This window comes from Anopheles maculipalpis, chromosome 3RL, assembly GCF_943734695.1.
Source record: "Anopheles maculipalpis chromosome 3RL, idAnoMacuDA_375_x, whole genome shotgun sequence".
Taxonomy (NCBI): Eukaryota; Metazoa; Arthropoda; class Insecta; order Diptera; family Culicidae; genus Anopheles; species Anopheles maculipalpis.
Window position 1 is genome coordinate 57,601,878 of NC_064872.1, and position 26,012 is coordinate 57,627,889.

General features: G+C 41.8%; 4 protein-coding genes across 6 annotated transcripts in view; 2 read left to right on the forward strand and 2 right to left on the reverse strand.

Moving 5' to 3' along the window:
• The window catches only part of LOC126561246 (inositol 1,4,5-trisphosphate receptor), a 437,037-nt gene that overhangs the window by 370,799 nt on the left and 40,226 nt on the right, over positions 1-26,012 (forward strand). The window lies entirely within an intron of this gene.
• The window catches only part of LOC126561609 (protein wech), a 374,746-nt gene that overhangs the window by 272,069 nt on the left and 76,665 nt on the right, over positions 1-26,012 (reverse strand). The gene's annotated exons all lie outside the window — the stretch shown is intronic.
• Positions 1-26,012, forward strand: part of LOC126563378 (programmed cell death 6-interacting protein) — a 292,351-nt gene that overhangs the window by 99,073 nt on the left and 167,266 nt on the right. The window lies entirely within an intron of this gene.
• LOC126563552 (retinoblastoma family protein-like) lies at positions 8,340-22,671 on the reverse strand. Its single transcript, XM_050220198.1, has 9 exons — positions 22,497-22,671; positions 13,274-13,406; positions 11,808-13,188; positions 11,547-11,724; positions 11,158-11,406; positions 9,454-9,572; positions 8,877-9,377; positions 8,606-8,791; positions 8,340-8,513 (listed from the first exon to the last, which is right to left on the reverse strand). Exons 1-9 carry the CDS (start codon positions 22,648-22,650, stop codon positions 8,340-8,342), a joined length of 3,075 nt encoding a protein of 1,024 aa, XP_050076155.1. The 5' UTR covers positions 22,651-22,671.

Consider the following 26,012-nt stretch of genomic DNA (forward strand, 5'->3'; position numbering starts at 1 on the left):
TTATGCGCGTATTTGTGTTGTTTTTCTTTCAGGATCCTCCAGTACGCCATACCCCCCTCCCTCTCCCACTATAGTGTATTCCTTATCGGAAGTTTATGTGCCTCCACACGACCCGGTAGGCGTCAAGCAACAAGCAACAAGCCGGCAAATTTGCCATCTCTCTATCGATTTTACCGCAAGCCCTCGGAAACGGAAGCAACATGTAGCCCCCCTCCCAGCTTCACACTATACTTACTGCGGAAGAGTAGAATGCCGGCATCATCATCATCGCCAGTTGATGATCGCCGTCGGTCCACTAAGCGAAAACTTGCTTTTTTTCTATAAATTTTTCTGTGTGGAAATACGCATACGTCATAGGTCCATGGTTGGTTGCGTCTAATTTGAGTGGCTTGAATATTTATCGTACAAATGACTTTGAGTTCTTTTTTTCTTATTACACGAACAACAGTCACAGATGTGTTAGGTACTTATGGGAAGAGTGATGAAAAAGACGTACATACAAACAGAGTTTGTGGTCCTTTCGCTCATTTGTCACACAACTGGCTAGTCCTGCCTTCTTCGGTAGTCGTCACCAGAGATACGGGGCCAGAAGAATAGCAACGATGACTCAAATGTTAATTTCCTTACAGGCGTGACTCACCGAATGTCCCAGATACGAGGATGCGTGGAAACATCCTTGAGAACTATTCTACATGCTTGATAGGAAATCTTTCTTCTGGAACGATTGATTTATCATCAGCATAATTTATCATCAAATCATCTGCTCAAAAATGACTTATCAAACATCCTATGAGACGTGGTATGATCATAAAAATGATGGATTTTGTTGCTGAAATGCTCAAGACACTCAGTATCTCACGAGTATCTCTTTCCCGTAAAGAAACGATATTGTGTTCTAAGGCCTTCATCTCCGACAGGCAGCCCTACACCGAGTTTCCTGGAAACGGATTGGGGCGACCTGACCATGTCTACGCGACGTGCTTAACCCTAGCCAAGAAGAAGAACAAGGGGATCTAACGGTGGACGGAATAGGCGGTCACCTAGCTCCCCGAGAGCTGCCTCCTCGTAAAAAGGGCCTCATAAAAGCGGTCCCAGCCGCAGTAGTACTATTCATCCCGAGAAAGAGCCTCCGTAGGGGCAAAATCCGCCACTGGCTTGCAGTGTGGAACCATCTTAGGAGTGAGAACCATCAGAACCGGTATTACATCTCATCTCAAAGTCAAGTATTGAAAATACTTTACTTTTAAATCTTTAAGGCCGGTATATGATATTTGAAGAATGCCAGAAATGGACGGGTAACCAAGACTTGTCAGTCTAAAGAAAGGCGTAAGCTGCGTGCAGCCATCACGATTAATTGGAAGACTTTAATACTGGACTGCTGGAATACTGATCGGCCCTGATGAACTTTGATACAAGATTCCCGACCAATTTATTCGTCGCATGATACCTTCGGTAATATCTTAGATTATCCTCCAGTTTCGACGAACCTTCTTCAGAAGCGTGAAACCATCAAACACTGTCTTCGACACGTGTCCTCCACTAGTTGAATATCAAAAGTATTCGTTCCTCTTTCGGGTTTAAACTTAGATTAATTACAAATTTTGAATGATATCTTCCAAAGCTCATATGCCAATAGAAATCTTTAAGACGTACAGCATTGGACAATAGTTTAATAGTTTTACCTTCTGCTACTGTGCATAACGCAAAAATAAAGCCGATTTTTAACGCAACTGAACGAAGTACATAGTTTTTGTTATGTAAAATTAGGTTGAACATTTTATGAAAACATTCCTATAATTAGGTGAATCATTAAATCGATTCTACTCCTTTTTAACTTGGCTTAACAACCTGTTAAACCACGCCGGTCATCAAATGGCTTACTAAACTTGGCGATCCTGACGCTGGCGAAGACCGGCAGGATACGATGGCTGGGGCATATTATGAAAATGCAGGACTCATGCCCCGCCAAGAAGGTATTCGAAAGTGACCACCAGTTCGGCACAGCGGCGTCGGTTAGCACACTATGTTGTAAGTAAACCATTATTGAAATCCAAAAATTAATACAGAATTAATTTCATTAAGTACACTACATGCTACTGAACGAAAATTACAAAGCAAAACATCACTTGTCTTAGAACGATTGCTTTCTATGAAAAGAGGTCAAACCTGTTGCAGTTGCAGATTTAAAAAAAAACTGAATACATTCAGAACAATAAACCGGAAAATGGGTCGGGTCGGTTTTAAATCATTTTAAACATCTCCCACTCTGCACACGCGTCCCGTAATTCTACATGGGTAGACGAAGGAATACAAAGGAATGAAGGAATATCTATGGCTATCGAAAGGTCAACCAAAGTCGATCCGTCCCATGAGAGCCTTCCCTTTACTTGAAAATAAAAACAAACGAGCGTCCAACATATCAAACGCCTTCCTAACAAGGACAGGCTGGAGCCGATTACAACTAGAGAGGCCTCTTCGAAGGTTTGAGACAAATTTCCATCTTTATATTGTGTTTGTCTTTTTTTTTCATGAAAAGGAAACGAAATTTCAAAAATGATGGAAGTATCCATACATGATTAATGAACCGGAACCCGATTACGGAATCGCATCAGTACCGGTGTGATGATAATCATCAAAATTAAAGTGACTGGAGTTCCAATTCTTTAAGACGCGTACGTTATCTAAATTTTGCGTCCTGCAAAGCTTAAAGTAGAACGAACGTAAACAATTGCAAAAGTATGTATACACAACACACGGCATGGAATGATTGGAATTCCAATATCCGATGCACTCTCCCCTACAGGCACTTTGGGTACGATACGATTTCTTATCACATGCTAGCTTCAAATAGTATCGCATCTTCTCCTTTTCGAACGTGTTTTCCGGAGGGAACTTCGTCTCATTTCCGGCCCTGGAAAAAAAGGTACCGAACGCCCGCAACCGGAAATGCAAGTTTCAGCTCACAATTATCGGGCAGGGTACGCAAACACCATGCTCGCCCTTTCGGGTAGAATCGGAAGGAAATGGAATCTAAAAGAATGTAAAAAAAAAGAGCGATACAAATGGAACAACGCCACGAGAAACATGATTTTGTACTTTAGGAGCTTCATTTACCGGGAACCGGGTATTGAGAGGCAATGATTTACTTAAATATTACTCTCCGGCCATCCCCCCTTTGGTTTAACTCTGTTCCACCATCACAGTCGAATGCATCGAGTGAAATGATTTAATGCACATTTCTTACCAGCACCGAAGAAAGGAGGCTAGGTTTCTTTACCACCTCCACAGTAAATAACTAAAAAAATGACCTGCATTTTATCAACACTGGTGGTTTTGGAGGAGGATCTCGCCATGTCTCGCCATCCATCTGTGAGTCATCAGCGTCATCGCCCGTCACCCTCGCTGACTAGAAGAGCCCACAAGGAGTGATGGGGACACTTAATTATGCGGAACAAACCGGAGCAGCACCCGGACAGGGAAGAGCATGATGCACAGCGTGCCGAGATGGTTCGATGCAGTGCCCTTCCCCAACTGGTCCGCTAGCCCACTGGCGGGGACTTGCAACACGATGTAAGCAAAATATTTAAACGATCAACATACTTGCACAGCCAAAGTGCAGAGCAAGTTGTCCCTCCTGCCGCCGAAGAGGATGTTGTTTGCTTGTTTGTTTATTTGTTCTGTTTGCTCCGTTTGAATGACTCGCGCAGTTTACTTTCTTTCTTTTCTTTGTCCCTTCTTCAAAACATGCGGTTCCTTTTAAATTATTATACAAACATTTGATCAAACATCAACATTACCGGCTACAGAGATTTTAATCGACGTGGCACGTGCTTTTGTGTGTAGAAGCGTGCGTGGGAGCTTTATTGTATGTACAAATATGTAATATACCGTGTCCCAGAACCACTAAATACAACAAAGAAATAATAACTTCCTCGGATCGGTTGTGCACTTGGCATGGATCGTCGTGATTTATGATCCAAGAGCAGTTTGTAAATGTAGCCGACGGTTTTTTGTGTGTTTGTGTTTATAATATAAATTAGCTTTTAACATATCAAATCTTCGGATGTTGGGAACAACTTTTCAGCGTTTACACACCATTACTTGCTGTACATAATATATTTGTTCTCTTAATCATTTAACCACATATGACTGTATTATAAATTGCTTTAAAATTTAAAAATAAACAAAGCTACTGTTGTTAAAGGCAAATTAAAAAGGGAGTAAAACAATGTAAATGAGAGCGCTAATGTAGTTTAATGAGTGGATGGTTAAAATTGTATCTGAAAATAGATTATTTTAGATCTTTGTTAAAAATACACATGTATAAATGTACCATAAACATTAAAAATCACAATAAACAGCTGGTAAATATATTAAAAGGAAGGAAGAATGAATAAAAAAATCACGCAATCCACCCCAAGGAAAACAAGGGTGACGATGGATGGAAGGCGCAAAGAATTGAGGGATGATTACATTAACACAAGCGTTAATAAAAAAAACGTTTAAAGTTAATGGGTTTTACTAAATTAAACGGGAGAAGAGGGAGAATAAAAACCATACTAGCTAACGTTTGATTATACCATGTGTTTAAGCTTAAATGTTACACCTTTTGAATGAAACGAACTGAACGGGCAAGATGCTGTTTTGCTCCTGTTAAAGCGCCGATAGACGGACGAAAGTTTCACTCAATGCTAATTGTTAGATCGCATTTCACTTGTGTGAAACTGAATTTAACGCAACTAAAATGTCACTTAACAATGCTGGCTCGTTAATATTTCACAGCTGTGAAATTTTACTGTCGATACGGCTTGATCAATTGATGGAATTATTTAAATTTTTGTCCTTAATGGAAGGGTAGCTTCTTCGTTTTAATGAATGTTTTGGGTGTTATTTTTCGACTCTAGAGTTTTAATCGATTATTAAAAATATATTCATTATTGCGTTATTTTATCACTCAGATTTGATAACGTAATTCATCACTCTTTTTACCGATTTTTACACGAGTCTAACAAATAAACATTTGACAGTTCTTAACAGCCAGTGCAATTTTCGTGTGTCGCGTATGAAAAGCTCGAGATCAGAAACTTTCAGACACTCTGAAATGAAAGTTTCAGATGAGTGGAACTAGCTTCCGTTTACTAGCGCTTTTGGGATACATGTGTTAAGCTGAGGACGAACAATTTTTTACGGAAAAATTAAACGAAATACAATAGCGTCGTCTATCGTGTACGTATTGGTTGTCTGTTTGTTCATTGTCGCCGTTTGGAGAGGAGAAGTTTTTTTTCGTGCGAGTAGAAAAACAATCTGAAGTGACATTCGGGCACGGACACGGCTGGTTCGTTGTACTATCATGGAAATGACAGGCCAAGCGGTATTGTATGATTATACACGGTTCAACAAGAAAGTAAATCAGCCTGACATTCTTGGTCACCTTTAGAACAACACCTGACAAGGCACTGTGTACAGCGTGGTACATGTTCATTCAGTTCCAAAACTCAGTTAACATCACCGGATCTTTCAGAACTTTCTTCGGATTGGGTATAACTATCATTAATTTCTGAATGATTCCATGCTCTATTGGTCATGTGTCTCCAATGATACCCTATTGTATATTGGTTCCACACAGAAGGAATTAAATATTCTGAGCTATGCATCGCAAATGTACTATAAGTCAGAGCCTCAGATTTAATTCTGTGAAATGTTCAGCTGTAGCATGCCTTAAAGTATGATTGCGTTTCATATCTTATTTTGCCTGACGAGTATAGCCTTGTCCATTATAGCATTACAACTTCTTAGAATTCTAAGCCTGCCGCAACAATACTCGGTTAAGGTCTAGCGCCATCGTTTGCCAATCTATTATCTCGGCCATTTAAGCGTACGCATAAATGCCATCGCTCCATCTCAAGTTGGGCCTACTATGCCTGCTCTGTCCATGTTGCGCAGCGCCCGGTGCTATTCTCATTACATCATCAGCAGCCCCCCGAAACCTGGTGAGTTGCGGTGAATTCGCTGCGCGAAGATGAGATCACACCACAGGATTAACTCAAAATTCCTTCCGGACATCATGAGCTTAGCGAAATGTGTTCTGTTGATGTTTTATTTTTATTTTTTGTTAATTATTATTTTATTTTGTTGAATTCAACGGATCATATGTCTCATAGCCCCCTTGAAGCCTTTAATGTCTCATAAATCGTTTTTTTTTTTTAGTTTTTCGCTAGAACATTTTTTTCTACCCTCATGTTGGAGGCTAGTTTGAATGAAGAACTAACAGGGGCATTTCAGACGCCAACTGACTAAAATTTTCATTGCCCTAATGTTATACCGAGATTTTTGACGTTGCGAGCCCTGTGTGAACTTGTAGGTCGTTAAACCAAGAAGAAAATCAAAGATAGAAATTCTCTCGCGTCATATAAGATTCGAAGCTAAGACAATTAACTAAACCGAGCCGTGTTCGTCCTTTGCAGCATTCATTTCGCATCGCTTTCTCATTTTTAACTTCTACTACCATACAACAGCACACCTACATCTCTGCGATAATTCCGCTTCGCCCAGTTCTCATCTCTTCCTGACTGTATCTATTTTCGGTATTGGGAAGCAAAATTTCGTTAAATCTACCAAATCCAAATCCAAACAAGTGGTAGCGCGATCGAAAGGATGGCACCTACAAAACCAAACGCGCTTTACACCCGATGCTATGTGCGGGTCATAAATGTGGGCATCCGGTTCTGCGACCACACAAAGTATACGATCTACAAAGCAGCGATGGCGATGATCACACATCACAGCTTCACCCGGCAGAGGGACAATCTCCCGTCAAACTGAATTATTGCAAGGTCGGATATCTTCATACACATTTTATAGCCTACCGGTGGAATTACAAGTACCACGGATTCAGGTCCAATCAGTCCAATCCAACCAATCGGAGTCGACTCTGGTTCTCCTTTAGCTTAAATGCTTAAGCATTGCGAACGCGAGATCCTACTCCTTTCCCTGGTGGGAGTTTAAATTGCAACCAGAATCCCAAAGTTTGTATAATTAGAGGGTTTTGATCTTTAAATAAATAAACATTAAGCACTATACACTATCATGAGGGAGTAAGAACGGGTTGGTTTGTTTGCGTGTGTTTTAAAATTATTAAGATTTGCTACTAAAAGTCTAAGTTTGGCAAGGGCTATCAAGAATCAAGAGCCTCTTACACTTTTACATTAAACAAACAAACAAACATACACACACACACATACAGACTCACACAAATATACATTACACGAACAGAGAATACGTTCTTTCTTTAAAAAATGGAAAAAAGAAGATCACATTAATGAAAGACACCGAACTTTGAGATCCACCAAAACTTGTCGCCAGTAAGGGATCACCAGAAAGGATGAGAAATGGGACAGAATCGTACGCAGGTGTGCGGCGTGAAACTATGTTGTAGTTGTCGCGTTGTAGTAGAGTCGCTTTGTACGGGTATTAAGAAAAAAACGAAAACCAATCGTTTCTGTCATTTAATCTCAGCTAAATGTCGCCATTCTTATGTTTGTTTCGATATATAGATCGATATACATACATGTATACTTGGTAGCTTTTAAAACAAAACAAAAAAAGGGATTAAAATACTTGCTAAACTATTAAAACTTCTGCTATCCGATCAAACGAACACATACACTGATGAAACAGTGTGGAAGAAATTAAAAAAGATTAAAAATCGAAATAATTATTTAAAAAGAAAAAGATAAAACATATCGTTTAAAACCATTACCCACCAACATTACCCCTTTGAGTAATGCATTGTGTTGTTCAGAAAAAGAAAAAGAAAACAAACAAACACACACACGCACACACGCGTGAATGACAGAGAATTTTGCTCTAACAAAATATTAAAACGTTCAACTATACACAGTCAAAGGAAAACTAATCTATCTATGTCCATGATACTATTCTGCCTGAAGGGTCATTGTTCATGGGTATGTGGTAGTGTAATGTATGAACCCACACACACAATTGCACAAAAGAAAAAGGTCCTCCCTCTAGCTGCTTCAATCAGGAAACACCAAGTGACCGTAACAACTATTCGGGAAGCGCCCAAGTCTAGATAGAAAAGACAAACAATTAGTCAGTGCTGTATGCTATGCCGAGTGTACCGAGTCAGGTAGTCCCTAGTAAGTTTGTCACATTGTCCTCGTCTTGGGGAAGCTTAATTTCGTACGTTTAAAATCGAAGGAAACATCTAACAAACGCATCTAGCGAAATATGACTACAATGAGGGAGCAGAAAGGCATACAATAAGGCGGCACAAAACCACAGGCAACAGCGATGAAAGAAAACTGAATCCGGCGATCCTACTCGTTTTCCGACGATTCGTGATCCTGATGCTGTCGCTCTTGGTGGATTTTATCCAAACGTCTCAGCTTCGATGGTAGCGTCGGTTCGAATGCGGCTGGTTCGATTAGCTTGCGAACAACCGTATCGCCTGGCTTTTCGCGTACCAGCACCGGTACTTTACGATCGTGTATCTATTGTTTTTGGAACGGACGAGAAAAGAAAGAAATTGCTCGTATTGAATTACTATTCTGACCGGCGGTGAAAAAAAAACCTTTCCACATACCGTTGGGCTTTGACCGGGGCTCGAGGGAAAGGTAATCACACGAACGTTCGGCGAGTCTTTCAGCGATTCAATTTTGCTTGTGGTTGAAACGAACAGATTGATTCCGGAGCTGATCTGGCGTGGCGATTTCTGTATGTTACGCACTTGCGATTTGGGCGTTGGGGACAGGAATAAGGATGCCTGGGACTGAAGAGAAGAAAAAGCGATGCAAAAATGAAAGAGATGATCCCATGAACACGACAAAAAGCACAGATAAAGAGCGCGCACTTACAATGTCTGTGTTGTAATACTGAAAAGCAAGCTGGTGCACCGTCCTTACGTAGATGTCGTTGTAGAACTTGATGATATCACCGTACACTTCCCGATCGTACTGTACCGACGTGCCGGACATTTCCGTCACTGGCAACCGTTCGGTTTCACCCGCCTGTTCCTGCTGCTGCTCACCACCATTTGCTCCACCGTTTTCCTCCGACGGTGGGGTACCGTTTTCGTACCGAATGAATACGCTCCGATAGATGGAACTGTTCGCCTGGGGCTGACTGTGGTAGCAACGCATGATCTGCATGAACGTGTTCGACAGCCTCTTGATGCGTATCGTCACAAACACGGCACACATCAGCAGCTGATCCAGATGACGATCACGCATCAGCTCCTTCGAGCATTTGGTGATCGTAAACTCCAGTATTGTCCAGATTAGCTTTTGAATTTCTTCCGAAACGATGCCAAGATTCTGGCAGAGATTGCACAGCCGCTCGTACGCGACCTGGTACATCTGGAAACGTAAAACCAAAAACAAAAAAGCTACAACGGGAACGTATCAGCGCGCAATACGCGTTGAAGAAACTTACCTTGCGGAAGAAAAAGTTTAATCGGCGTGTTTCGATCGACGGTGGATTATTATCGTTTGCGCAGCGCTGGGGAGAACTAAACGATGAGATCGACTGGGAGTCATTGCTTGTACCGTGACCTATGTGTGTGTAGGGGAAAATAAGATGGAAAAATCACAAGTTTTGTTCAAAAAATGTCGATGATGAATTATGAAAATATTTTGATGGTATTGCGTGAGTTACTATGAAATTACTATGAAATAGTCTAATGAACTCATGTTAAATTGGTTTACCAAACATTCACATCACGTTCAAACCGTAGTAAAACATGGTCATGGGGTTGTAAATGATTACACGTGATGTGTGCTAGATTAGAAGCCATCGTATCAGTAGCATTCGCCAATAAGCTGTTAGTAGGAATGGATTATGTTCATATAAAAGTGGATGTTGGAAGATAAATTGCACAAAGCTGACAGCGTTTAATTTCTAGCGACACAACGACAAAGAGTTGGTAAGATTTCCTGATCATGGGAGAACTTTTTATAGCAAGGAAAAACAGAATCATTGTTGTAGAGGATTTTGTTGGTTAACGTGATAAGAAGAAATAGGATCAAAATGCAATGAAAATGGTTTTGAGCTTGGTTGGGTTTGGATATTGAAAATGGTATAAATTTTGCTGAAATTCTACTCCCAAGAAGCATTCTACATTGCTACCCCTTACCGGGCGACCATTTTGTTTAACAAAAAGTTCAGAGGTTTGCCGAGGTTGGCCCTAAAAAAACAGGAATCAAACTTAAAGTGTTTACCAGCTCACAGAACAAGTGTTAGAATATCTTGAACAATGCAGGATTCAAAAGGCGCAACATTTTCCAACTTGAACGCAGATTTCAACGGTTTAGCTACGATAAAACAATTTGCAACTGGTTTAGAAAGCCGTTAGAATCGGTACTTTTTCCATGCCTTAATCATGGTCATAGGCTTGCATTCGACGAAGTCTAAAATCGGAAATGATGTTATCAATTGAAACGGCGTAGCTAAAGTTATATAACGTGTGTTGTAGTGGGAAAATGTTGTGTAGCTCAAATTCCACTTTGTTTTTACTATTCGTAATTCGGATTGGCTGTTAAACTCTGTATTTGGATATCTTTTTATCGTCACAGTTTAGACGAATACTCTAATCTCGCGATCATAAATCTTCAGATTTTCCCTTCTTAATGTTACTGCACGATTTTGAAGATGTATGTATGTATGTACTGCACGATTTTGAAGATATTATAAAACTCAAAGGATGGGAAGATATGCTTCTTTATTTCCAACTGACTTGCTAAGGTATAAAACGCCTCAGATAAATTGATAACACTTATCGAAAGGATAAATTGATATCCCAGGAATATAGTTATAAAGTTCGACTCATATAAAATCTGATTCGTACATGCTACATGTTTAGGCACTTTATACAATATGGAAAGCGGTAAATAAATATTTAATCGTTAAGCCAAGAAAACAGATAGATAGAGACACAGAGAGACACAATTCTAACCACAAATGCTGCCTGTGTAAGATGTTCGAATAAGAAAATCTGCCCCCTGTATGCGTAAGGTTAGACGAAACACCAGTAGCAAAATGCAAGCGAAAGATGATATGATTTGCATTAGAATGATGCGAGAAATGCTGAGAAGAATGCAACGACCACACGAAGGATGCGAATGCATATTCCACACAAACCTGGCGCATTGGCCATCTCGGACGACGAAGCGGACGATGCTGCAGATGCTGATCCAGCGGCAGCAACGGCCATCGTAGTGGACATTGAAGAAGCTGGTGCCACTTTTGAGGGGGTTGCGGGAGGATCAACGAAAAGCTTTTTCTTCGCCGAGTCTGGATGCGGCACTGGGCGGCCAGTAGTTGAAGGTACCGTCGAAGCTACTGAAGGACCGGCACCGGAAGAACCTGCCACGCCGGATGAGCTGCCACCTGAACAGGAGGGTCGGGGAGGGACACATGTAATGGTTATTTGTGTGCACCGCGGTACAAAGGTACTAACGTTCGCATACGTGCTTCCTGAAACCGATCACTTCATACTGAAGAATTAGTTAACGATCCTTCAAACTTACCACGGGTACCGTTCGGTGTGTTGGGCATGGAATCAGCCTTCAGTGGCGTTACGCCGGCAATAGCGGCTCGCTGCTCAACGTCCTTGTTTTCCGGAATTTGATAATTTTCCTTCTCCATACATTCCCACAATACCGACGAGCTTTTCCAGCTGATCGAATCAACAAGTTGTTCTTCAATCTAAAACCAAAACCAATACAAATATAAGACTTCATGAAGACGTTATGGAACTCTCCTTCTATCTTAAAAATCAAATGACATACCCTCCGCAGATGGTTAACAATGTCCGATGTGAAGATGTCACTGTTCGATGATACCGTCACCTCGATGATGTTGAAGAACTGAAACGGTTCCATGCCGAACACTTCCAAAATCCAGGGAAAGTTGTGCTGCTCCTGCCGCAGGAAGAAAATCACCTCGGCCCCGCACACGATCAGCGTTTCGTTGAAAATGCTGTTCGAGCACAAGTCAAAGATCGCCTTCGATACCGGCATCAATGGGCGCTTCTTCAGCTCCCACGGTATGATGTTCTCCAACAGCTGGTAGTACAGTGCCTCGATCGCAACGAACCGGCTCTCAGCCGACCGTCCATTCCAGCCTTCGTTTTCGGTGAGCTTGCTGACAAATCGCTGCCGCATCCGCACCACGTGCTCCAGCACGGTCGGCAGTGGGCTGGGCGTACAGTTTTGCATCAGCGCTAGAAACGATTCTCGCGGATGGCCCGGAATGTGGCCCTGAATTTTCTTCAAAAGTTGCGTGTGTGTGCCGCGCACAACGAACGCACCACCGTTAGTTGACAAATCCGCGGCGAATCCAACACGATTCACGCTGGAGGCAGCACCACTTTGGGCCGCCTTGATGCTAAGCGGGGTATAGGGATGGGCGCACCAGCGATTCCGCTGCTGACTCGTGGGCGAACTGCGACTGTTCAGTGCGATTCGTTCGTCCAACATGCCACACCGCAGGATGCTTCGTTCGTAGCGGCGGTTAAAGAGCTTAAGATTTTCCTCGAAATTCGGTACCGACACCAGACCCATGTAGGTCGTTGCTCCAGTGTCGGTTGTCACCCGCTTCGCTAACAGATCCCTTCCATCGTGCATCACCGACAGTGATGGGAGAAAGATGTTAAGATTCGTTTCTTCCACACTCTCAACCATGGTCGGACAATCAACGCACAGTAGCTCTGGTATGTTGATGCGCTTCGCTGCTTCGGCCGCTTCAGTTGTCCCATCGATCGTGGTGCCAGCCTCACTCAGTACGTTCGGGTTAACCAAATCCATGCGATCCTCAGCGACCACATTTCGATAGATGAGATCTATCACGCACACGCACAGATCGATTGCGGTGGTTAAATCGTGCCTATGCTCATTGTGCTGCTCCTTTACGGTGAGAAACAGCAGCCAGCCAAACTCGCGAAGCTTGTTGTACGAGCAGGGATTTGGCTTCGATTTCTTGTTGCGCTTCGGCTCGTCCGGCACGATGTTGGCTTCGTTGAAGATGCGTGGGAACACCTCACGGTACACGGAGTACGTACGGTACGCGACGGAAAACGCGTGTTTCAATTTCTCCACCTCCAGCTGCAGGTGAGTTGGCAGCGAACGAATCTCGGCCCATTGTGACACATTGTCGAAAAATTGTTGGATGCTGCAAAACAATAAAATTAAAAAGAAACCCCGCGTTAGCCGATAAAACATTCACATTTGTATGGGCAGTACACAATCGGTCATACTTGATACTGCACTGCGACAGCAAGTTTGTAATGTTCACCCCGTTGCCCTGTATCAAGTGGTTCGGATGACCGACGGCCGGTAGCTCCTGAAGGCAGGCTACGTACAGCGAGCAACACATCCAGTGCTTCGGGTCTCCCTGTATACAAACGACAAAAGGACAGAATAGGTAAGATTTGCGGGGAGAAAACATAATTAAAAACATTTATTAAGCACAGAAAAGTTAACTTTCTGGATGATCAAAATATCGTATTTAAAATCCAACACCAGAGTGTTGTGGTTCAGGGACAATAACCTTCTTTGTAGATGCATTTTTCACATACCCACTTCTTCTTTCGTGCCGGATGCGCGGCTTTCGATCGATGTTGAACGGCTATTTAACTTTTTCTACTAAATCTACGATTGATGCGCCCTCCCAAGACGAGAGTCTCGGTGCGCTCGTTTCGAGTATGAAATTTTTAGCTCGCGAAACGAAACGCGCGCGCGTATTTGGTGAATATTCATTACACTTTTTTGTTTGTTTTGCGTGCACCAACGTTCCGCGGCGTACTGTGTTCGAATGTACTTGCGGTTCTTGGCAAAATAGGTGGAATTTTTTAAAAGGCATTGGTGGGATACTAATCGGCACTAGGAGAGACGTTGCAATGCGAAGTTCAACAAACTGACTGTAAGGGAGGCACAGCGTCCATGTTGTTAATGGTAAAACAAGCGAAATCTTACTTGTTTTACCATTGGGAGAGTCTGTCGACTGTAATTTCTATATCGTGAGTCATTATAATAATTGATTTGAAATACAGCGAACAGTCGTTTCTTTGCGTAAATGGAACTTAAAGAAATGTCAAAAAATTGCTTTTTAAACTTTGCCACCAAAAAAAGGTCTTTATTGTTCAGTGGGACCTGCTAGAAATTCTATCATGTGAGCAACTTTTTTAATTATTTCGTAAAGACGACCAGACCTTTTTCCTTAAAATCAAATCTTATATCTAGCTTTACAACTCACTCAATTTATATCCTATTTGAAGGGGGAATCATTTCCTTCTTCCTCAATTCAAGTGCACCTTATCCCGGGTGAGCTCGGTTGTGGATTTTGTTGCTGCCAGGTATGGTTCTAATGTTGTTCTCTCTATGTCCGCTAAGGGGTTGGCGGCTCTTTGGAGCGCAATGGAGACCAACAACTGGCTCCCAAGAAAACCCCCTTCATTTCGGATACTTTGTGTAATTCGCCACTCCATTTGGCTGGCGGCCCCACTATCGGTAGAACGCAAGAGTCCGAAAGCCACTACAACTTTGTGAAGCTACTTGTAAAGCAGTCAAAACTTCACATTGGGCAAACTTAATTCAATTGGTCTAATGATGTCGCTGGAGACCCTGACGCCTGCAACGCGCATGGAGCCGATAGCTACAGTAACCTTGTAAGGTTACTGCAGAATCGTTTCCAGAGATTCGACCAACCACAAGATCGCTAGTTACGACCTTGGATCTCCTAAACCAATTTTTATCGACTCTTAGGGCGAAAATAGCGACTGGCGCATGTCGACGACACCCGTTGCGAACGTGTAACACACAAAAAACAAACAAACAACAATCAGTTGATAGGACGATAGTGTGTAAAATCTAAGAGAAGGGAGAGGGGAAGGAATCAAAGGACGATTCCCATCTTTTTGGTGAAGTCACACAGAATCCGCGCATATTCGTAGCTCGAAGCCCGTAGCCCCCCACAGCAGCAGAACTCGGAGTCACCCGGACCGAAGCTAGTTGATTCTTTTTGGCACACTTTTTTGCTGTTCCTGTGTGCAACTATCCGAAATCAATTAGAAAGACAAATTTGAAATCTAAATGAATTTCTGCAGGAAAATGGAACATCATTTTCAACATTTTAAGGATTCCCCTGTGGTCTATACTTGGACTATCGAACAACGTGGTATCAAGCAAGTCCAGTAAAAGCCATTGGGTGACCAGCGTGACCTAGAAGAGGTCGTTAAGCCAAAAAGAACAAGAAGAGAATCCATAGCTTTCTAACACTACAATTGGACCAATAAAAGATCATTTTTACTTCTGAATAACTCAGATTGAAAATCCAATATTATGAGCCACTAATGTTTTACATATTAATAAGCAAAACAAAAAATAATTTAATATTAAATAATGCTCCCAATATAGTACTTTAAAAATGTTCTTTTACTCTCACCTTCGCCTGAATCTTTATTCACGCAAAAGGGCAAGTTGCACACAAATACGCTTTAAAAGGAATACTCTTCTCGGCCCGGAAACAGCTGTTCACTGCCGCGAAATGGGAAACCAGCAAAACCCAAAAGCAGAGAAACAAATAAGAAAATGAACACAGCAGCAGAAGCAAAAGCATGGCTCTTCTCCGTGGCTCAAACTCTTCCCGCCGATTCTTGCTTTTTTTATGTATGCCTTCCAAACTTCCGCGCCATACTAGCGCAGTTTCCCGCCACGACCGGCCAGCTGTGTAGCGCACTCTGTGTGACGGAGCGCGGCAACATACCGGAACGCGTCACTACCATATAAAAAAAAACCCCGTTCGTTCGAACACGGTGATGATGATGACCTCTTTCTTTTGAGTGTGTGGAAGTTATTGCGAACTTTGGAATTGCATCCAACGAAAGGGTGTGTAATGAAAGAGACCACGCAGTACTATTCCCCCCGCCACACAACCAAGGGCACACATTTACCCGGGGCGCAATAGCGCTACAGGGAAAAGAATGCGCGAGGTCGATCATTATGCGTCGCCGACACCACACCCAATCGTGGCCGCACGCGCACAATTGTTGCAAGTAGTAGCAAATTCCGATAGCTCACGAGCTACGCAGGATATCCAGCACATGTGCGACCCAGAGTGAATGCATCCCAGGTACGTGGTACTACAATATGCCGGAAAGATCCCACCCAGCTTATCGAAAAATGCACATGCTAACCCCGGTGAGAACCTCTAGAACGTGGAGGGGAAAAGGGACAGAAAGTGCCAGCCATGTGTGCACCTTCTATCTTGCTGCTCCTTCAAAACGCATTCGAACTCCCTGAAGCATCCTAATCTACCTTCGTTCAGGTTGAAAAAGGACCTGCTTCTTGGGGTGCCTCATCGAAAGAAGGTTGCCCGAGGTATAAAAAACTGATCTTGTGCACCATACGTTTATAGACATTGGTGGGCCTAAAAAGATCGTCTAGGGATCAGCAGAAGAACTACTGTTTGTTTCGTCGGTGCACAAGGAAGGATTTAAAAATTAAAAAAGGTCACTTATAGTGAACGGTTCTTTAAGGGAACGGAAATTGAGCTTGGTGTGTCGTTTTTATTTCGTTTGTTCTCTATGTGTGTCTGCAGAGCGCCGAAAACTCTCGGCCGAGGCTTTAAACTCGGGAAAAAACTTATTTTGACAGAAGCTTGACAGTAGTTTTGGCGCAACTGTATTTTAAATTATCAATATCTTATTGCTTTTTGTGGCATCATTTTTTTCGCCCAATTTTAAATCAAAGGATATTCTAATGTCTCGGACAGGTTAGGTTTCTTTAGATGAGAAAAATAAATAAATTAAAAATATCGTACTGAACATACCAACAAAAAAACAAGAACCGGGAACCAATTAAATAATCATCATTTCAAAGCTTCCATACCGTAGCGCGATCACGACCGCGATCAGTCTTGTTTTTGGACGTATTTTTTCCATTTCTCCCATCCATTATTGTCCTATTTTCTATTCCTTTTTCTAATCTTATTTCTTCTCGTTTTAGAAGACAGTTTTCTTGATCGTTAAAGCGGCGAAGTTCATCCATTTTTGGCAAACTCTTTGGTTGGCTGCGCATGGAACGTTAAAATAAAGCACTGTGCCGGGATGGAATTTTCAGCAGTTTGCAAAAAATAAAATAATTAAACCAACCATAGCAAAAATTTCGAAACTTAAACAGTGCTTGGACGAAGCCTAGACAATTATTAATAGTGCAGCATCATTTTGGCGAGAAATAAAAGCTCACACAGCACCGGGAGACACGGGAACATGGACATTAAATACAGAAGAAACGTGTCCACACACATGTTGAAGAATCCAATCTTTCGGGGGCAATGTGCTCGATTTAATGCATCAACTGACCGTCAACCAGACCAACCATTGGCTCGGTCGCATAAGCTAATCTTTGCACTGTTGTTGAGGCACAAAAAAGGGCACAAAAACGCATGGCAATTGGCAACGCGAAAGGTTCGATTAATCGTCGAAAAATAGACACGCGCACAATGTGCGTATGTGCGGTCATGTGCGTACCGGCGCTTCTGCCTTTCTCTCTCTCTCTCTCTTTCTTTTTTCTCTCTCTCTCTCTCTCTCTCTCTTATCAACATCTTCCACCAGCAGGGAATTGCTGCTACTGCTGCTGCTGAAATGCATTTTTTCTTCCATTTTGCCGTGCTTCTTTGGCACGATTGCGATCACTGCAAGCGCAGGAAAAAGGTAGGAAACACAGCATCGGTGCAATAAGACACACGTTTGCCATAGGCGGATTGGTTGCTAGGGGCACACTTTTGGCAAACGGAAGAAGGGGGCCTCAGCTATCGCCGGTTTTGGCGTAAGCAGCTTGAACGTGCAACACGCTGGCCGTGTTACAGGACGTGTTATGCTATTCTAGTTCGGTAGAATGATATTTGCTGGTTTGTAAATACTGTAAGCAACGGCTATATAATCGGTGGTTCGATTTTATTTTGTATCAACCCACCCAGACCCGATCGCCCCTGATGAAAGTAGCTAAATAGTTTTAGAACAATGGGATTAAATAAATGAAGGCATTATGGGTTAATCGTAGTATTTCCAGTAATTATTAAAAATGAACATCCGCTTTCTTCAACTCGACAAACAGTTGTCGATTAATGTCATTATTGAAAATCAAATGAAATTAACTATAAATTGTGTTGTGCGCTCTTCGAATAATGAAACATTGTTTGAGTGTGTGCGCTTCCTCGTTGTACATCGCATTAATTTCGGAAAAAAATTAACATTCCTTCTTTTAGCAAGCACAACTACAATTGGCTGAATCCACACGTTAGCTTTTTCTGCAGCGTGACGATAATTTCGTAATTATTTTGTGTAATCGGAATGAGCATATAACCACAAACAGAGGTTTGCACGTGCACTCACAGTTTGGTAAACCCTGTAGTCCTATAGGCAATATAACCTTTAGTTTAATAAGTTAAACCTAGAGAGTGGTTGGTGTTCTTCTTCTTGTTGGGTAAACGACCATCAAAAAGATCGCACCGGCCTAATTGCCTACTAGACTTGCTAATACTACCACCAGCGTGTAGTTGGATAGTCAAGTCCACACTACGGGGGAACGGTCCGGATGGGATTTGATTCCTAATCCTACTGTGTGAAGTCCGGCGCTGTTGTTGCACTACCACCGAACCGCACCTATGTTAGTTGTTTAGTAGTTAAGATTAGTTTTTTTTAAATCGGTACATGGGAATTCGGATAATTTGTAGAGGTACGATGAATTCACGACGAATTCATCCTACTATTTGGGTTTAGAACTGAGTGAATTAAAGCAGTAGCAATAAAGTAATAATGTAGCTGTTCGTCCTTCGTACCATACTCGCTCGTTGTCTGTTATTAGGTTTAGATGCAGTTGCACGGAGACGTGATAAAACCCATTGCATATTTACGGCTAAACTACTCATCGTTGAGATAGATGCACCAGAACTATGGATTAGAGTTAATATAAATGTCCCTCTTAGAATGTTCCGTAATTGCAGATCTGACGTCAACCTACTAATTTAACTAAGCTGTTTGGTTAACCTTCTTGTTTGTTGCGTCAGTTTTTGTTACATTTAGCTAAGATTTTATATTGAAGCAATGATATAGCAATGTCTGGCCAAACACTTTGAATCAATAAATCTAAAATCTGAACATTTGTTGTACAGATCTAATAATTCTGTAACTGAACTGGCCTGGTAGCAAAGGAACAACGACGCCGGTCTCCACACGACAGGGCCTGGATTAAAATCCCTTCCGGACCGTTAACCCGTAATGAGGAATTGACTATCCAACTACGCGGTATTTATTATCAGCAAGTCTGATAAGCCATTGGATGTTCGGCGTGACCTTATAGAAGATCGATAAGCCAAGAAGAGAATAACTAAGTTAATACTAAAGCTTGTCGGTATGGAATTTAATCAAAATTTAATTAATTTAATAAAAAAATAATCAACATTTTTCACCATCCACCATTTCCAACATCAACATTTTCCACAACCGAGTATGCCCCCGGTATAAGGCAAAAAATAAGTAGGAAATGTCTTATCATGTTAGTCATCAAAAGCGGTGGTGACAATATGGCATTGAATCGTGACAATAAATTATAAAAAAATAAATAAATTTAGTCTTTAAGCCATTCTATTTATTATCTGTTATAGGGTGCAGCGAGCATTATAAAAGTTTACCCACGGTATTATTGACGGAAACGGTCCAGACGAGATTCGATATCCGGTTCTGCCGTGTGAAGACTGGTACCGCTACCGCCTCGTCTACCGTAACGGAGGGAAGTTAGAAGGGAGTTTTAATTTTGTCCAGGTAAGCATTTATAATATTCAACACACGTTTAATTGCATTCCATTCAATTTATCAGAAGATCATTTTTATTCATCTCCACAAGTGTGTTATTGTAAAAAAAGAGAAGTATTATAAAAAAAAATATTACGACGAAGCGAAAACAAATATGCATTGAGGAACTGTTAGGGGGCGTCCATAAATTACGTAGCGCTCGAAGGAGGGGAAGGGGGGTACCCTGTAGTGTTACGATTAGTTACACAAGGGGAAGGGGTTGTCCACTTTGTGTTACGTAACATAATGTTGTATGTAGTATGTATTGTATGTATAATTTCTAGACACACTTGTTTTATTTATGGCGATAGCTCCAAAATTGTAATATTTCATAATGATCCATTTTTTAACCGATTGTCCAATGTCTTTTTTTTTAATCATATCTCTATACAGGAATAAAAAAATAACTTCCTGCCGTGTTAAGACCGGCTCCGTTGTTTTTCCTCTGTAGTAGTAGTTTATTCGAGTGAAAATCCATGTGCACAATATACAAATATTACATTACTTTAACGGGTTCGATCTTCCTCGTTACTGGTAAGTTATTTTTTGACCTTGTCGATTTTATCGATGTTAAATTTATCGATCTGGCGTTAGAAAATGATTCGTGGGGAAAAAAATGACATGGATAAACAAACTTTAAATATACTATATAAATCTATGCTTAATCTAGTTTATACCCTTGTTTTTACGTTTTTATCCTATCTTACTCTATCTTCATGCTATTTTTTAAAAATCTTTTTGAAGTCGGTAGTGTTGTATTGGCTAATGAAATCTCAGGTTCTTTAAACGGTGTGGGCTTCATAGAAGGTAAAGAGAGGGAAATATGGGAGTAAAAGAATGATGAGAGAAATTGGTTATTTAGCCAGTTACTGTATTGAAGTTCACGGGTTTTCTGCTGTTATACTTAGTTATTTTTATTTATTTTATGAGGGATGAGGGAAATTGGTTATTTAGCCAGTTACTGTATTGAAGTTCACGGGGTTTCTGCTGTTATAGTTAGTTATTTTAATTTATTTTAAGTATGCCGGCTTGCGCCGTATTGTCACATGTTATAGTTATTTGTCAATTTCATTATGTATTGTTCGATGATATTTATGTTACACCTTCTTTGTACTGAATATGTCCTGTACTATGAAGGGATATTTAATATAGTTTTTAGATATTATTTCTCAGGCCGGGGCCACACACGACCGAAACGGAACATCAAAGTGTAACGCTTCGTAACGCTTCTTTGACTGTTTCGCTGTTCTTGCGGGTTTGACCGAAACAATCAAACCTTTCAAAATTTTTATTTATTTACTGTCAAATTTAATGTTTCGTTTCGGTCTGTTTTGGGCGTGTGTGGTCGCAGCCTCACATATTTGAAGCTAATTTTGCTAATTTGAAGCTGTGTGTTTTAGCGCACATTACCCAAACAGGCGAGGCGTATGTTAGAAATAACTTGTTTTTAAAACTAACCTGTGATCTTCTGGTTACAAAAAGGCTGTTCTACCAATTGACCAACCACTTTCGTAGTATTTGGAATAAAAAGTTAAATTAAGTTGACATTTTATCCAAAATTTTATATTAACGTATTTTTTTCGGAAGGGAGGGGAAGGGGGGGAAGTGTATTATCGTAACGCAATATTGAAGTGGGGGGGAGGTCGTCAAAAAATCCCGATTTTAGCGTTACGTTATTTGTGGACCGTCCCCTGCACTATTTTATTGCATACAGGCAGATGATCAATTGATGTTAATTAATTACCTGCAATTACGATTAAAGTGACGGTGTGGGTAACTTTGTGGATAGCTTTAATAGATTAATTTCATTGTGGTGCGGTGCTTGGACAGAATTTATCTAAACTAAGATATCTCAGACTGCTTCACAGTGTTTCTTAGGTCATAAAACAATTGTTTCCATGTTTAAAACAATATGCGGTTTGTGGTATGATAATAATCAGTTTGCTAAGGGCAGTCCGGTGGCCTAAGATCCCATTAGTGAGGATCGAAGTCCTCGCCAGAATCGAAGTAAGCCAGAAAACCGACAAGAGATCTGGCAGGCCGCGTAAGCCAAGTCAAGCAAACATGTGAAACAAAAAACGGAAGAGAACATGCACACTCACGTTTATGGCTCATTCCCAGAGCATGTGACGCATGGAAAGCGACAACTTTTGATACATCAATGAAACGTAAAATAAGTCCCAAAACATTTATTTTCCAACGTATCAATAGTTCCGTGCGTATTGCACGCGAGAGAAATCAACATTTAACGAAACATGCCAAAGTTCGGTTGTTGTCGAGCGGAAATTATCTGTAGTAAGTCGTACCATAAATATTGGCCATATAGAAATCTCCGCTGAGCACCCTCACCCCCATATTGCTGCTTAAAAGGGGGAAAATTCAAATAGGCTGATACGACCCGATGTCGAAAAAGAAGACAAAACAACCCTCACGTAAAAAAACACGCAAAACATCTCACGTAGAGAGCATCAGCACTCCCGGCGAGAAGCGTGGTGCTTTTCAACGAACACACGATTAATGCAATACGTCCGGTGTACGGGTTTAGATAAAATTGATCAAATTAAGCACAAGCTACTTGTGATGTTAAAATATAGTAAATTCAATGTAAATGTTTAGTATGCAGTACAACTTACCGTAAGATCGTACTGACTGCGTGCTCGTTCGTACGAACACCACGATTGCTTCTCCGTATCCGCATCGATGTTGAGTGCACGGCAAATTTCTCGATGAGTTTCCCGTTCACCATCCAGTGGGTTCGGTACGGTTTCTTCCTTGCTAGACATGATGATGGGGTGTGTAATTGCACTTGGTTTATTCTGTAGCTAGCCGTAGCACACAAAAATAGTCTATCCGTGCTTAACAGAACCTAACCGGAGTAATAGTTAGGATCGATTCGAAATTATGGTGAATTCTTGATCCGTTGCCACTCTTTAGAACGGATAAAGTTTTCCATGCACAGTAAAATGCAACTCTTCAAGCCCAGTAGGCCATGTGTAGGCCCTCCCCGCTTGCAAAGAAAATCGCCGCCTGCTATGCACGCACACACTGAAGCATCGGATCACGCACTGTCACCGAACAGCGAATACAGCTAGCCAATGCCCGTAGACAACACAACGTTGGTGGAAAATTGTTTATGCGGCTCAAAATCGTTCTTTGTTCAGCAACGGTTGACCAATGAAGATTTCCTTTTCTAGTAAAGGCTGTCCGGATTGGTGTGATGGTTCCTTCCCAAGGTATTTGTCAATTAATCAATCTTCTTTGACCAACAAAACAACATTTGCCTGTAGCATTTTATCCGGTGTTTGGTATCGGAAATCTTCGAACGGCACACTGTCCATACACCTTCTTACACGACACAATCTCTCTACAGCCGTAACTGGATACTGTGAGGGAGAAAATCAATCCAAAATCTCCCTAAACACCAAACACACCGTAGAATGCACTTGATGGTGGTGCTGCAATTAATGCTGCATCGTCGATCTTGTCACTTGGGCTGTTGCCATCAAACTGCCTCTGTTGCTCCATTCGATGCGGTGAAGAAAAGTGTCGCCCAAATGGTTGGCCGGCCACAAGCACTACATATCACCACTACCAGCCCACGGGGCACACTAATAAGGGCGACTTCCAGTATCGAACCTACGGGGGAGGGTTGGCCCGGGCGAGACCGATCGAACGGCCCCACGGGGCGAGACGTGGGATAGGTAGCAGGGGGCTATCGCAAATTGCGCGTCTTTTCGAGGGTGTTTACGTCCCCTTTCCGCAGCCAGACGGGCGCACGCACTAAACGTAGTTCACACACAGATAAAAAAAATAACCCCACCGCGAACGGGCGCAAAATGTCGACAGCTTCCGCGGCAAATGGCGTACACCTCACTTGGACCGCAGCAGCACCAGCAGTACGGGGGCGAAAACAGCGAAGCCGGCACAGCGGACCACGAAATCCACCACAGTAGTTTTCTCCATTTTTCTTTTTGTTTCTCACTTGCACCGAGCGCGCGAAAGCAAAAGCTTCACAAATGCTTGATCTTTTTTTTAGCGCGCGACCTCATGAAATGACGGCTGGCAGACGGCTGACAGCAAACAGTGACAGGGGGCGAAGTACGCGGCTACACATAGCGGAAACGCTGCGTTGTGTATTGTGACGTTTGACAATTTCCCAGTTAGCATAAACAAAAAAACATCGCTGCTTGTGGCGCGATTTGCGTTTGAGGCACGCGAATCACAAGCCTACTACAATAGTAAAATTCACACCAGTAGCACATTCTGACGTTGTGTTTATGTTGTGCGAACTTTCTGTTGCGAATCTGAGCAACTTCAAGCCCGCACGCGATGGAACTTTGCTGCAAACTCGCTGTGAACTTTCAATATAACAGTTCAATATATATAGAAAGAAAAGGTATCACATAAAAAAGCAGAGGTGAACTCCATTGTGAACTCCATTCTCTTCGTTCCAAGGTACCGATGTTTTCACATGGTCTTGACAAGTTTCTGAATAGGATTTTACAGATGACGGAACCTTCCATCTATCGGATAAAATCGGGGCGGCCCGGTGGTGAGACAACTTCTTGCCCTCGTTTATACCTATAGGCTACGCACTTTACCCTGCGTAGAAATTCAGTGTACAATCTCATCTGATGCGATTACTATATCGACTGGTAAGGTCAACAATTGTCGACGGGCTCGATTAAAATGTTTGTAGGGAAGGTAGTGATGATACCAAAAAACTTTAGTAGTTAATCCCCGTCAAATGACTTTGTGCACAAGTGATCGTGCGTTTTAGTAGTATTATTATACGAAGAATAGTTTCCCGAGGACTTCCTCGGGCATGTCCTAAGACGAAAAATACATGCCCAAATACGAAGAGGGCAGAGAAACTCATGACCATATTCGGGCATACTTCCTATAGTACTATAGGTACTATACTACTATATAGGTACTAGTACCTATAGTACTTATACTTCCGAAAGTGTCTGTTCGCGTAAAGAGCAAATTATGAGGGTTCAAAGGTGATATTACAATAAAAGAAAATTGTTTACCATGTCTGCTGAAACCATTATTATGTCATCAGGCCGAGTCTTTTTATTTGAAGTATTTACCAAAACCATTGATGCTTTTACGTTATCAAGTAAAGAACCTTGTATTTAACGCAAGCAAACAAAGCAAAAACCTCAAAAGGCCCCGACCACACACGACCGAAACAGATCGACACGAAACATCAAATTTGATAGTAAGTTACAACTTTGTCACAACAGAAAATTTTTTCGATGTTTATGGATATTATTAACCAAATTACAGTACATTATGGCCGAATTTTTTTTTAAAGGTCTGTTGCTTCGTTCGAACCCTCAAAAACAGCGAAACATAGCGAAACGGTCAAAGAAGCGTTACGAACCGTTAGGCCGGGGCCACAAAAAAAACCGAAACAGACCGAAACGAAAAATGAAAATGTAATACTTCTAACGCTTTTTGGATTGTTTCGCTGTTGCTGCGGGTTTGACTGAAACAATCAGGCATAAATTGGCTCAAATAGTCGTAAGACTGAGGCAGTGATTCCAGCCTAAGTTTTATTCTATTAACAATTTAGCTCAATCTATAAACAATAATAAACAAATTTCGTGATACAAAATTCTAACCAATACAACCAGGCCGTTATTATTGAATAAAAAAAGAACATATTCCATGTGACAGAACTTTTTTGTTCACTCAATCATACCGGCGAGCCCTGTTAAAATTACCGGTTCGTTCACACTCACACACCTTCCCAATCGGCACGATGAACGCACACGGTCCAACAGATCTGTCAGTTTTATTATTCATTGCTCTTTCAAACGTGAGTTTGGTACGGAGCCTTCTCAACCTGTTTGTTTTTTGTCTCTCATCTCTCGTAGCGCGCGGACGTGCCGTGTCGTTCGCCTCGTGTGTGTCGGTCGTCGGCTGTTTCGTTTCTATGTTCTAAGCTACTGTAAACTGTTGCCAGTTCAACGATTAGCGAATGTGTCCTGTACAGTGAGTGGAAAAATATTGAAAGTTAAAGGAAGTAAGTTTTGGAGCTTTTGAATGCGTGGTTTGTGTTTGTGTGTGTGTGCGTACGTGTGTTGGCGTTCAGTTAATTTGTGTGGCTCCCGTTTGGATCGTCACACCGATG

Excerpts from the sequence above, each read along its gene's own strand:
- LOC126563552 (XM_050220198.1), bottom strand. The coding sequence starts at position 22,650 with ATGTCTAGCAAGGAAGAAACCGTACCGAACCCACTGGATGGTGAACGG. Across the intron at positions 9,573-11,157 it reads CGAGATGGCCAATGCGCCAG|GTCACGGTACAAGCAATGAC; the intron begins GTTTGTGTGGAA and ends ACACACACATAG. Across the intron at positions 9,378-9,453 it reads TAAACTTTTTCTTCCGCAAG|ATGTACCAGGTCGCGTACGA; the intron begins GTAAGTTTCTTC and ends TTACGTTTCCAG.